A 12810-nucleotide genomic window follows, 5' to 3' on the forward strand; every position below is an offset into this window, starting at 1 on the left:
AGGGGCAAGTAGTGCCAGCCCTGTTATTTAGAAAACCATAGAAGAAGATGGTCATGTGACCACATAATTCTGAAGAGGCATCTATTTCACTCATCCTACAAAGAAGGGAGACTCATGGCTTGAGAGTTAAGCACATTCAAAAAACATTTTTTGCCCTCCAAAGTAAAATTTCTATGATTAAGGTTTTTTGATTGCTGTGTTTAAACAATTATAGAAATGTTGCAAACAGTTCACACATGTTTTAGGGCTTTAGTAAGCTACATCATGAGTCTATACAGTTAGCATTATGCTAGCTCAAAACAGCTGGGGGATGCATTTTTTTTCCAAATGGTGAGCTTGGGGTAAATTGTGCCAAAGGACCTGGGTTAAGTTGTGCCAGTGTTTCATGGCTCATGTGTCATATAATGCCGTCAACTGGGTTTTGAGTTTGCACAAGGAAATAACATTGATGTGCCTGCCGGCTGGATCAGAGACCACAAAGCAGGTTAGATCAAGTATAAGCTATTGGATAGTTCTTTGGAGCCGATCTGAATGTAAACTATACCTATGTTGGATTGGTGGAGAATGTTGAAGGTGATGAGATCGGTGCAAAGTTTCTGAAGCAAAGTTAAAAGACGTCTGTTGATGGAAAGCCCATCTTCACATTCACACGAATGATGAAGGAGTCTAGAGGTGATGTGCTCAAGAAACTACCCACACCACAAAGGCTTGGTGGCACAGCCAGAATCTGGGAGCACAAGTTCACATTCCCCTGCAGCATTGCTGAGTGGACTGTCCAGTAGGCTGAATCTGTGAAGATGTTCAGATGCAGGTGCAGTTAGGTGCTCATTTGGAATGTTCATTTTGTTCTGAGCATGTGTTCCTGTGGCGCTAGGCCTTGTTGAAGGAAACTGGCCTTTGATGATGTTAAAACTTTAAATAAACATTAAACAAGTACTTTATTATTGAATTTGTCTTGCTTTTATACAGCATCATCGTTTAGAGATTAAAATGATCTTTTTTTATTTCAGTTATAAATGGCCCCAGTGTATTCTGACTAACAAAACCACTTTTATTTTCTAAAGCTATATTTCTCAAACAGTTTATTTAAGATCCAAAGTGATTGCTTCCAGGGATGCACAACATCCTAAACTATATGTACATATATTAGTTGGAGGCATTCCTGTAATCCCCTTGCGTAAATGGCACTTTTTGTAAAAACTGGCACTACTAACCCACTCTCCCCTAGCTCTGGCTAGCACATGGAGGGCTGTGCGGCCCTCCAAAGAAATGCATCCCCACACCATTACTGACCCACCACCAAACCAGTCATGCTGGGGGATGTTGCAGGCAGCAGAACGTTCTCCTTGGCGTCTCCAGACTCTGTCATGTCTGTCACATGTTCTCTCTCGCCCTGCACGGTGTTGGGCTGTAAGCACAAGCCCCACTTGTGGACTTCGGGCCCTCATACGACCCTCATGGAGTCTGGTTCTGACAGTTTGAGCAGAAACATGCATATTAGTGGCTGCTGGAGGTCATGTTGCAGGGCTCTGGCAGTGCTCCTCCTGCTCCTGCTTGCACAAAGGAGGAGGTAGTGGTCCTGCTGCTTGGTTGTTGCCCTCCTACGGCCCCCTCCACTTCTCCTGGTGTACTGGCCTGTCTCCTGGTCTCCTCCATGCTCTGGACACTGTGCTGACAGACACAGCAAACCTTCTTGCCACAGCTCTCATGGATGTGCCATCCTGGATGAGCTGTACTACCTGAGCAGCTTGTGGGTTGTAGACACCGCCTCATGCTACCTCTAGGGGTGAGAGCACTGACAAAATGCAAAAGTGAGCAAAACATCAGGCAGAGAAGTGGCTCTACAAAGTATTGATGCAGGGGGGCTGAATACAAGTGCACGCCACACTTAACATTTTCAATCGTTTTCATTTCACTTCACAATTACATGCTACTTTGTGTTGGTCAATAATATCTACAATGAAATACATTTGATGAATGCAAATACAGATGAGGAATACACATTTGGGTTAATTCTCACTGTTCAATTCATAGAACAGTTTCACCTCAAAATCAAAATAAATGTGGCTCATTGCTTTCTGTTTTCCCCATAAAATATTAAAGAAGAAAGAGTCTAAAAAAAATAAATAAAAACTTTAGGTCTGAATACAGCTGTCTAAATTACCTTTCCTTAAACATCTCCACAAGCTGCAGCGCATCACCCTCCCTGTCCTAACAGGTGTCACCCTCTATCTCTCCCTCTCATCTTTTCCCTGTTCACCTAATAAACTCAGTCTCTCTCTCTCCCCCTCTGTGGTGTGGCAGGTGTCCAGCCCAACTGCTGCCTGTCCAAAGACAACGATGCCTGATAGCAGGGAAACAGGAGCGAGCCGGCTGCATAACAAGGACTTATTATGATGATGAAATGTCCTACAAGGCCCCAAACACCCTCTTAGAGAAATCTCTCCCTCTGATAAGGGGAGTCTAACCCTGGAGCTGTGTGGAGGAGGAGGAGGAGGAGGAGGAAGATGATGGGGGGAGGGGATGGTGTCCTAACCTGATTGGATCTGCGGCTCAGAAGGGGCGCACGTAACGAAATCAAATGGCCGTCAAGCCGCTGTCATGCATAATTAATTGGGCCTTCTACGACCAACTACACAAAAATCCATGGTCATTTGATTAGGGGGTTTTGGAGGACTCTCTGAAGTGCATCGCTGTCTGAGCTGCTTCCCAGTTCACCTCTCTATCTGTGAGGACAGTGTTAGAGCGACGTCAGCCTGCAGCCCTTTAACTTAAACATTTAAGGTTCGAAGTTAAGAAGCATGCAGCTTGTATAATCCTTATTTCAGCTTGTTAACATTTGCTAACTAGAGCTGAGGCTGAAGGCCATATCTTTAGATTTACTGTTGCAAGCCACTGCAACTTAAACTACTGCATACTACTTTTTGTTGCATGTTTTCTTAAAGGGACATTTCACCAACAAATCAGTGTATTTATGTATTCCCTTTGGCCCGGGCTGCTGTTTATCTGTCTGGATTAGTGGTAATTCCCAAGCTTTTCAGATCTAAGCCACGAACAACAGGCCTCTGGTTGGGAACATGTGACTGACTGTAAACATTAATGACGTCTTCTAAGATTGTGCCATAACATTTATGCATGCTGTCTGCTGCACAATGATAAAGCTGCCCTGTGGCACGGAACAAAATAGTTCCTGCAATTCATTTTTGCTTGCTCTTTACTTGAATAACAGGTCACAATCTCTGACTGTTGTTATTATTATTAGGACTATCTCAAGAATACCATTAAGCTCTGGAAGCCAGGTGTCACCTAGTTCCATTAAATAGAGAGTAACAACAACACAGGAAATAAAAAAAAGAGTTGGATGAACTGGATGAGGAGTCATTGACTGCAGAAAAAGGTTATCATTGTGTTCCCAACATGTGAACCTTTCTATTTTTGTACTTGTATTTTGTCTTTCTATTAATCTAATCTGGTTACATTATTTTCCACCATTGTGAAGCATAACTGTTCTACAAGCAAATCTTCTAATATCATATAATGTTATTCGCAATTGTGATGTGAGGCGTGCAGGTCGGATCAGCTTCTTCCCCTCTGCTGTTGGACTGTTGAACTCTAATTAACATACTGCTCTGCACTGTCACTTCACAATATCACGCATTAATCACTAAGGAAAATACCTAGTAATGTGAAACCTCTTCACTTACATGGCAATAAACACAATTCTGTTAATCAATTGTAACTGTATGAAATAAGAACTAAAAATACATAAATAGGAATACACAAATACATAATAAATGTGGAAATGGGTTGTAGGAACATTTTACTTGACAACGAGATAAGAGAGACAAGCCAAAAACAACTGTGGAAGTTAAATCAGACCTCAGTCCCACTCTAACATCTGTGAGTGGATGTCGCCACCTGCAGGTGAAGGGATGAACTACTTGACAAATGAAGTAAACCAGGAGTCAAACTGCTGCAAGATTTTTATTCAAAAAAAGCATATATTCAGGAATTAAAGATGCATACACTTACATGTGTAAATAGATTTGCTCAAACACACAAAGTGGGAAAACAATGTGTTTCAGTAGCTGCAATGTCTTTTATGCACACTCCGTGCATACATGAAAATGTCTTTAGGGATGCGTTTTTCATGGTTTGTTAAGGTCTTGTGTCTCCCTGTCCCTTCAGGGAGATTTGTTTGTTTGTTATGTAGATCAGTTCCACAACCCTAACTTAAAAAGCATGACCTTATCACTGCTCAAAATGGAAGACAGCTCCCTCCCAGCGTCTCTGGCCATCGCCACGTCTCGATAAATTCATGATCGATAAATGAAAAACAAAAAACAGAAGCATTTACTCCGTTAACACCGAATGACCTTTCTTTTCCCAATATTCCGTTCTTCTCGCTGCAGCAACATACTGCATCTGCTCTTCGTATTTTGGCAGCAGGTACAGGGGTAAAAGTGTATTGTGGGGTTGGGTGTGATTTGGGCATATTAAGGACAGCAAGGATGAAGGTGTGTATTCCAAGCTTGTGGTACCTGCTGTTTTCGAGAGGTGCAGGGTCTACCTAATTGGCCTGGTGGGGTCGTCCTTCAGGGATGAGCGAGGTGAAGAAGGTGCTAATAAAGGACCACGCGGTGGTGAGGAAGCTCGGTTCAGGGAGTGCAGCAGCTGCAGCCTGGGCTGGGTCCTCTAGGCCTCCTCCTCCTCCTCCTTCTTCACCACTATCATCATCTTCCATACCTTCATCCATCAAACGTTCCTGACACAGACAGGCAGAGAGGAACATGGTGAAAGAGGTTTCAGATACTGAAAGGCAACTTTTATATATTCTACAGAGAAGCAGCAGATCAGCCAATCACTTGTGGACTTTTTGTCATGTGACTGCTGCTACCAAGTGAAACAATTATGAATACCTTTTATTTTTTACAGAAACAGTCTAAGTTAAAAATGACACATGAAAAATATTGAGAAAATATCACATTTAAATTCAGAATGGGTTCTGAATTAACAGCTAGGCTATTTGTCTCCAAAATCAACAAGTGAGACAAATAAGACAAGCAGCAAGGCAGAGACAAGCCTTCTTCAACTCACCATTTCCTGTATGTCCTGGTGTCTCTCCACTTCCTCCTGAGGAACCTCAGCCCTTTCTCTTCCTCCAAGGTTCTGCTGCTCCAGCCTGAAGGGAAACCAGCCAGCCTGGTGCCTAAAACACATGAACACTCTTATATTTGGGTTTTAGAGCTTACCTCAAGAAGAAATAAATCTCTGTTTACATGTAATACACCTTGTCACATCTATTTTAAAAGAACTACAGCAAATTTACTTTTAAAATCATTGCAATGACTCACAGGTACACTAGCAACATGGCGCCGGCCACCATGACGAAGCGGCTGAAGGAGGAGTAAAAGTAGACGATGCTGAGCAGGACGCTGGCGCGGGACACCGTGTACAGCCAGTCCAGCCAGTCGCGGTTCAGCTCATCGTCATTTAACACCGCCCCGCCCTGCGCGTTCATTTGGATGGGGTTGGCCGGCTGATTCTCTGGTAAGGGGTTGGGGGCGGGGTTAGGCCCCAACGGTGGCTGCACGACTTCGTTGGGTTGGGCGGGCTGGTGGGGTGAAGGGGAGGGGGAAGAGGAAGGGGAGGCACTGGGAGGCTGAGAGGCGGCAACTGCTGCTTGACTGAGGAGACAGGATAGAAATCCATCAACTTGATTGTCTGGTAGAAGCAGCCATGACAGGGCAGGCATTTGTTTCACTTACTACTGCATGTAGTAGTGCCGTGCATACATCTGCTGCCACCACAGCATCTGCATGGGCATGTACATGGGGTGAGGGGCCATGTTGGCAGGGAAGCCGCCTTGTAAAGGTACCTGGGAACCATCCGGCCTGGGAAAGGATGAAACAAAGCCTTTTATGCACACACCAGACTTTTCCCTCAAACAGTTTAGGATTTCTAGTTCTGCTTACCACTGATGGACACCAGTAGCCATCTGAGGGTTGTACTGGGGAAAGCTGCCACGATACCTCAGCCCATCGTGAGTTCCTGGGACAGAAGAAGTAGAGGAGGTGGGGGAAGAGGGTGGCTGACTGTCCCAATTTGGTGTGGTGGCTGGAGAGGCAGGGCTGGCACTGTCTGAACTCTGTGAAAATGAGAACAACAAATCAACAAACAACTTCCTGATTTGATAAAATGTCCAGTTTGTGAATCACCAATCAACATTAAGAAATAACTTAATACCAAGGAAAGTATGTCTATCTACTCACCCTGGAGTCAGAGGCTGAAGAGCTGGAAGGACTTCGAGGCATGGGTGAGCCTGGGGGACTATGAGAGGTACAAACCAGATGCATCATGTGGTATTCATCCTGCTGCAAGAGGACAAGGTGACCCGGCGATGTGAAGGAAAAACAGGTGAAGGCAGAGTAGAGAGAGGGCAAGGATTAGCGTGGAAATGACCAGAATCCAGACACAATGCTGGCTGTTTGTTGTCAACACACATCAGATCACTCTTTGTTTCCCACAGCCTGTTTCAGTTCCATATACAAAGACACACACACACGCAACGGCTGAAACAAAGAAACACACACACCTCTCACTTCTCTTTTTTTGTAGTGTGAAGATTAAATCCTAATATAAGTGTGTCTGGATTACCTTTCTAAGCACATCTCTGAGCTGCAGGTGGTCCTGAAGGAGCCTCCCTGAGTACACCAGGCGCTGGTCTTTGGACAGCTGTAACACAAACAGCATCACATGGTGAGACATTAAACGTGTACACATCATGTGTTAGATGTTTTTCCACCTCACTTTATTTGTGCACTTTCTGGCCTGGCAAAGGCAGGACGATTGAATATGCAGCGATAGCATCAGTATAATATTTTTGGAATCACTACTGTTCTGTAAGTCCAAGCAAAATGAGAGCATTTATCACACCCAGACTGTATATCCTGTATATTTAGGTGCACTGTGTGCCAAAAATAAATGTTAAAAAAAAAGAAAGAAATGTGAAAAAATAAATACTGCACTCTTACTTTGAAGCCACTACAGTCAGCAGTCATGTGACAAAAATTCTGATTTGTTTTGCTGACTTTCTACAGCTAATAGGGAGACAATGTAGCAGTTGTGGTGCAGAGACAAAACTGGTTTGTAGAGGTTGTAATTTGATAAATATCTTAAGCATGCGGAGATGCTATTTGTTTTAAGACTGGTTACGCCTTTGCTCAACACAATGATCCTAGTTTTTTTTGGTTGTAAAACCAACAATAAAATTGCTCTTATGTTTTTCTTTCATTGAATTTCTAACTGTACTCTGCTTTTAGCTGAGATTGTGCTGTTTCCATGGACGTGCTGACTGCAGAGTAATATAGGGCTACTGTGACTACAAAATGAAAAAAAACTGTAACTACTGACTAAAACATGTTGGTGTGCAGAGCGTGGAGATGAACAGAGAGCTTCTCACCGGCTTGCTGGGGTACACGATGGAGATGTGACTCTTCAGCCTCTCTACGGTCCAGTTAAGGAAGCAGTTAATGGTCTGGTCTTCATACTTCTGGTTGGGGGCCTTAATGACCAGGGTTACAGGACTATCAACTGCCCCAGAATCCATGGTTCATATTACTAGAGGGTGGACCCTGAAGAAAGCTTTAGTGTCACAACTCAGGGTAAACCTGAGGAGAAAGTCCCTCAAATTCTCTCCATCCTCACTTCTGCAGACACCTAAACACTTCCTGCTGCACGTGGAGGGGCAAAGCTCCCCCTCACACCTGCTTCATCTCTAGGCTTTCCAATTATATCCTTATACCCTTATGATGATCAACCCTGGGGAAGAAAGAGGGTACTTCTTTTAGACACAATCATATTGGGCAGTAATCCATGCTATTCATGAAACATTATTCTGTTTGTGTAAACTAAATAAATTCCATTGAATTGAAAATACTGTGCATATGCAATAAGGTTGGGCGATGTTGGCAAAAAAATTAATCATGATTAATTGTGGCATTTAGCCGATAACTATTAATTGATGACAATTGCACTGACATGTTTTTGACTCTAAATCGCCACATTGTTCTAAAATGATACCAGCTTACCCTGTTAGAATGTCAGTAAGTAGTGATTAGGCACAAACCAGCCATGTTTGAAATATGTATTGATAACAGATGCACAAACTGCTTCAAAAAATAATGAAGCAAACATTTAAAGTAACTTTGTCCTTCAAATGTTCTTATCTTCAGGTCACAGAGTCATGTCAACATTAAAATTAAACAGGACAAATAAGTTCAGAAAGGTCACATCAGTGATTATGTCACATAAAAAAAATGTGTCTGCACAAATGAACCTGTGACTGGAATATGTGCATGTTTTCACTCAGACTGTAGAACAGCAGACGGGACAATTCCACATTTAAATGTATGTCTGTTCAAATCCCCCTGCGTTACGTTCTTCCACCTTAGTTTGGTCATAAGGAGCACAATGACTAAACGTACAGCGGATTCTCAGCTGAGTGGAATTCTTTCCGATATCTGCTGGAGGAGACTTCGCTGTTGTAATGTTTTCCTATCTTGCTGTGGAGTCCTTAAATAAAGATCAGGAGGCAGCTTCTCCAGTCGGAGTTCATTCTTTTAATTACAAACATCCAGTTACTATGGCAACAACCAACGCTCCACGCTGCACACCTAATGCATGTTGCACACGATACGATTTTGCACAAGTCTAATATGCAGGTCAACCAACTAAACAGGCTTCTTCCCTTTGCCCACTGCGTTTTTTTCCCTGTGTGTCATTGCGCCACCAGAAAACCTACTATTCACAAAACCAGAGGTTACAGTCAGTAACCAACGCTCAACACAGAGCTGGAAATTTGATGCTGAGATAGCAAAGAATCCCAGAAGTTACAGGCCGAGAGGTGCTAGAACATACTAACATCAGTGTATCAACTGCGTGTCATGTTTACATTGCTGCTGACTGGGGCTGGAGTCAATAAAACCTGTTCCTACCTGGCAGAGTCATTTGATCTTAACCTCTCAGTTAACCTAACCCTTTCCTGTTGCAGACAAAACCCAGAGTTTAGTCTTCATCTATGGTGGTTTGTGTGTTTGAAGTTTGCAAAGATAAGAGAACAAGGCTGGCATGTCTACATTTTTGTATTCCACCAAAAGACCAGCAGTGAATGATAATCTGTAAACGTACTTTCCAAAAAACAAAAAACCAACCAGAACTTCCAGGTTTGTCATGTGATGTATTTTCACTATTTACTCGACAACAGCAGAGCTCTAAGGAACTGAAGCACAGCCACAGTCAGGCAGTACACAGACAGAGCATCGCACCACATTTACTACTCAGCTGTAACACAGTTAATGAGCACAAACTAGGCCCTGCTGAGGTGAAGGGTCACCGCCCCGGACACCTGCCATGTTACATCACCTTCACAGTAAACTGTCAAAACAACTAAGTAAAATCACGGGGTCCACAGCTAATTACGCTGTTGACCTGTAAAACTCTACGACAAACCGAGCCACAGTTTAAAATAAAGACAAAAGAAACACTACAGCACGTCTGTGGGGCTCAGTGTTTAGTTCACCTTTGTCATGAAGCCTGTTTAGCACGGTTAGCTTTTTGGCTAATGTTAGTTTAATGGCTGTGCTTTGCTAGCTCTGCTAGAAAACCGTTCTTCGCGGTGACAACAATTAATAACACATTTAACCGTCTACCTGTGAAGAGAAGGCAGGTTATCAACTCAACGAGCTGTCCTACCTGTCCGCGCCTCTGTCCCTGTCGTCTCTTCGCCCCAGCTCGCCTCTCCTGCCTTGTTGTTGTAATGTCGGCTGTGGGAGCGGAAACACGTGACCACCCCACGTCACAACAGCTGATCAGAGAAAACAAACCACGAAGCCAGGAGCAGTTTCTCACATAGCACACACTGATTAGAGAGATAAAGATAATATAAACATCATTTATGAATATAAAGCAACTATTATTCAGGAACAGTAGTTTAATCACACCTGTGTTTCATATTAGAATTGCTCGTTACACCAACACACCAATAGGATAAACATTAGAAAGAAAATAAGAAAAATAAGAAATACTCGACAATGGCAGCATTGGTGCATAAAATACAAGATAATTCATTTGGTTATTTTCTACTAATTTCTTGTGTGTTCACTACATTAAAAATGTTCACTTAATATTGAATGTGAGAGTGAGCGTTACATAAAAAACGCAGAAAAACCTAGGTTACATTAATTAAAAAAATGATTGTCATTTTTAAACAGTCCTTTAAAATTACATTTATGTATGGGTGTATATCATTGGATTGTGAAAAAAGTGATACTGTCAAGTGTTACACTAAATTTCAATTCACCTGCTACTTTTATTTTTACGGTATTTAGTCTTACAGTTTACTCAGTAGTGACTGTACTACTATATAGCCTACATAAAAATACTGTTGTCATCATTTTTTTGTTTATGTCTAGGGCCTTAAAGTGGTACTAAGATACAATTATCTCAATATTTCTGTAGTATCCTCAATTATGTTATTTCATCATAAATGCCTATATAAATGACCACATTAAGTCAAATGAGCTGCAGTGTAATGAAAAGTGGAACTGCTCTTTTCAAATACCTTTATTCATCCACATGGCATGCTTCATAGTATACAGAAGAGGGCAGTGTTTGATTTATGATTATTATTATTGTTTTTTTTTTTTCGTCAGGAAGACATCTGGGGGTAACCACTCAGTGGAAGCTAAAGGTTAGTGCTTCTCATCGCTGTTTCAGCCTTCGCAGAACCTCCTTGGTTAACTGTTTACTGTACCGGTTGTTCTTCCAGTGTCCTGGCATCCACCCCAGCAGAAAGCGATGAAAGTCTGTCCATGCGTATGCAAACATCTCCCTCCACTCTTTCTCCAGCGCTTCAAAGTCCACATCTTTCTTCACAGACAGCTTCAGTTCTGTGAAATAGTAGTCCATCAGTCCTGGCACCCTCTTTTCACACTCCTTCTCATTCATGCAGCTTCCTAGAAAATACACAACGTCTTTCATCCCACATCCGCCGCCAACATACTGAAAGTCCACAGCTGCCACTTCCTGTCCACTCTTGGAGAAACAGAAGTTGGCTAACTTGGCGTCTCCGTGAACGACCGTCTTGAACTGACATTCGTTGAGTATCCTGTCGATGTCGCTGGCTGCTGTTTTGAGCTCGGCGTCGTCCATGGCCTCCAGCTCATCCGGTCGGGTCTCCAGGTGCCAGTAGGTACCGACAGGCCACAGACCATCTGGGGCCACACCCAGGAACAGAGCATGGAAGTGTGCAAGCCAGCTCAGGCAAGCCCTTATCTCTCTGTCCTTCACACTGGTCCTACAAAGACAGTAATGAGAAGTCAGTGGTGTTGAAAAGTTAGTACCACTCTTTAAGTTGTGTGTTTAAATTGTGGTCCTTGGGAGTTAAATAAGTGAGCTGCAGCAGGTGCTGCTGATCATCAGTAGGATGGAACGGTACAGGAAGTCATACAGTACATGCCGTCCACCATCAGACTCTATAACTCACCTGTAACTGTCAAAGCTGTGCTCACAAACTTGGACTAATATTGCATCATGTCAGCTGCACTTCAAACTTCTCAGTTACATTAACTCTGTTTTATGTTCGTCTGCTGCTATGTGTGTGCATGTGTATAATATAGTTTTACTATATAGTTTTTCTTATATATTGTATTTATTGTTCTGTGATATGCTGCTTTTACAACTTAATTTCCCCAAGGAATTAAAGGAAGTAAAATCCTACAATATCTGACCTGCATCGTTTTATTGAGCCTGATATTCTTTATTTTCATTGGAACTAAACTGATATTGACTGTAACCTATGAAGATTGTCTGACCTTCTCTGATCATAACCAGCCACATCCAAATCCTCCAGCACAATCAGCATCTCGTCTCCATGGGAACAGGCAGCCAGGCAGGCAGGGATGCGGCAGTTGTGATTGGTGGAGTAGTTCTGGTACCAGTGAGTCTCCACCTGGTAGGATCTCACTTTACGCCTGTGTGACAGATCTGTGTGCTCAGCCTCTTCTGGAAATTTGACGTGCTTGACGACCACAGAGGGCCGGTCGCAGCCCTCCAGGTGGACCCGAACAATCTCCCCGTAGCCGCTCCACAGTGTCTGGATCTTAGCTCCAACCCGCAGAGATGAAGCACCACACGCCTCCAAGATGGTATCCTGGTACTCCTGTTTCATTTCCACAGCACCCAAACCAGCTTTATTTGTCTTTCACAGACCGAATTAAAGCTGCTGTAACACTGTGGCCAACAAAGAAGAATGCAGAGACTTTAAATATGTGACCAACAGCCCTCTAACATCCGTCTAAACACACAGACAGGCACATAGACAGCAGACTGTATACGTTTTGATCAGGAAGTTCACTCCGCCGCTCTTCTTCTTTTAAGTTTATTGGCGGTTAGCAGCCAACATGCAAGGTGCATTACCGCCACCTACTGGACTGTAGTGTGGACCACAGACATAACATACACACGCCTCAAAAAATAAAGGGAACACTAAAATACCACCTCCTAGATCTCAATGAATGAAATACTCCAGTTCAAAATCTTCATTCATTACAAAGTGGAATACGTTGAGAACAAAATAACATACAAATCATCAATGTAAATCATAATTATTAACCCATGGAGGTCTGGATTTGGAACCATACTCAAAATAAAAAAATCACATTAGAGGCTGATCCAACTTGAGAAGCAGTACATTTCACAGTTTGTTAGGAGCGATGGAGCCAAAAGAACTTTACAACCACACAAATCAAA

At 42.9% G+C, this 12810-nt stretch overlaps 2 protein-coding genes across 2 annotated transcripts; both read right to left on the reverse strand.

Moving 5' to 3' along the window:
- Positions 1 to 3965: 3965 nt before the first annotated feature.
- On the reverse strand, positions 3966 to 9866 carry herpud2 (HERPUD family member 2). Its single transcript, XM_028426430.1, has 9 exons — positions 9754 to 9866; positions 7463 to 7821; positions 6658 to 6735; positions 6273 to 6374; positions 5976 to 6148; positions 5769 to 5894; positions 5355 to 5687; positions 5098 to 5209; positions 3966 to 4765 (listed from the first exon to the last, which is right to left on the reverse strand). The coding sequence occupies exons 2-9, from the start codon at positions 7607 to 7609 to the stop codon at positions 4571 to 4573; spliced, it is 1266 nt and encodes a 421-aa protein (XP_028282231.1). The 5' UTR covers positions 7610 to 7821; positions 9754 to 9866; the 3' UTR covers positions 3966 to 4570.
- A 728-nt stretch (positions 9867 to 10594) lies between these two features.
- pkdc (protein kinase-like domain containing) lies at positions 10595 to 12418 on the reverse strand. Its single transcript, XM_028426055.1, has 2 exons — positions 11874 to 12418; positions 10595 to 11356 (listed from the first exon to the last, which is right to left on the reverse strand). Exons 1-2 carry the CDS (start codon positions 12227 to 12229, stop codon positions 10762 to 10764), a joined length of 951 nt encoding a protein of 316 aa, XP_028281856.1. The 5' UTR covers positions 12230 to 12418; the 3' UTR covers positions 10595 to 10761.
- Positions 12419 to 12810: the final 392 nt, after the last annotated feature.

This window comes from Parambassis ranga, chromosome 16, assembly GCF_900634625.1.
Source record: "Parambassis ranga chromosome 16, fParRan2.1, whole genome shotgun sequence".
NCBI lineage: Eukaryota > Metazoa > Chordata > Actinopteri > Ambassidae > Parambassis > Parambassis ranga.

Excerpts from the sequence above, each read along its gene's own strand:
- herpud2 (XM_028426430.1), bottom strand. The coding sequence starts at position 7,609 with ATGGATTCTGGGGCAGTTGATAGTCCTGTAACCCTGGTCATTAAGGCC. Across the intron at positions 6,375-6,657 it reads TCAGAGATGTGCTTAGAAAG|CAGGATGAATACCACATGAT; the intron begins GTAATCCAGACA and ends GTCCTCTTGCAG. Across the intron at positions 5,895-5,975 it reads GCTACTGGTGTCCATCAGTG|GCCGGATGGTTCCCAGGTAC; the intron begins GTAAGCAGAACT and ends ATCCTTTCCCAG.
- pkdc (XM_028426055.1), bottom strand. The coding sequence starts at position 12,229 with ATGAAACAGGAGTACCAGGATACCATCTTGGAGGCGTGTGGTGCTTCA. Across the intron at positions 11,357-11,873 it reads GCTGGTTATGATCAGAGAAG|GACCAGTGTGAAGGACAGAG; the intron begins GTCAGACAATCT and ends CTGTCTTTGTAG.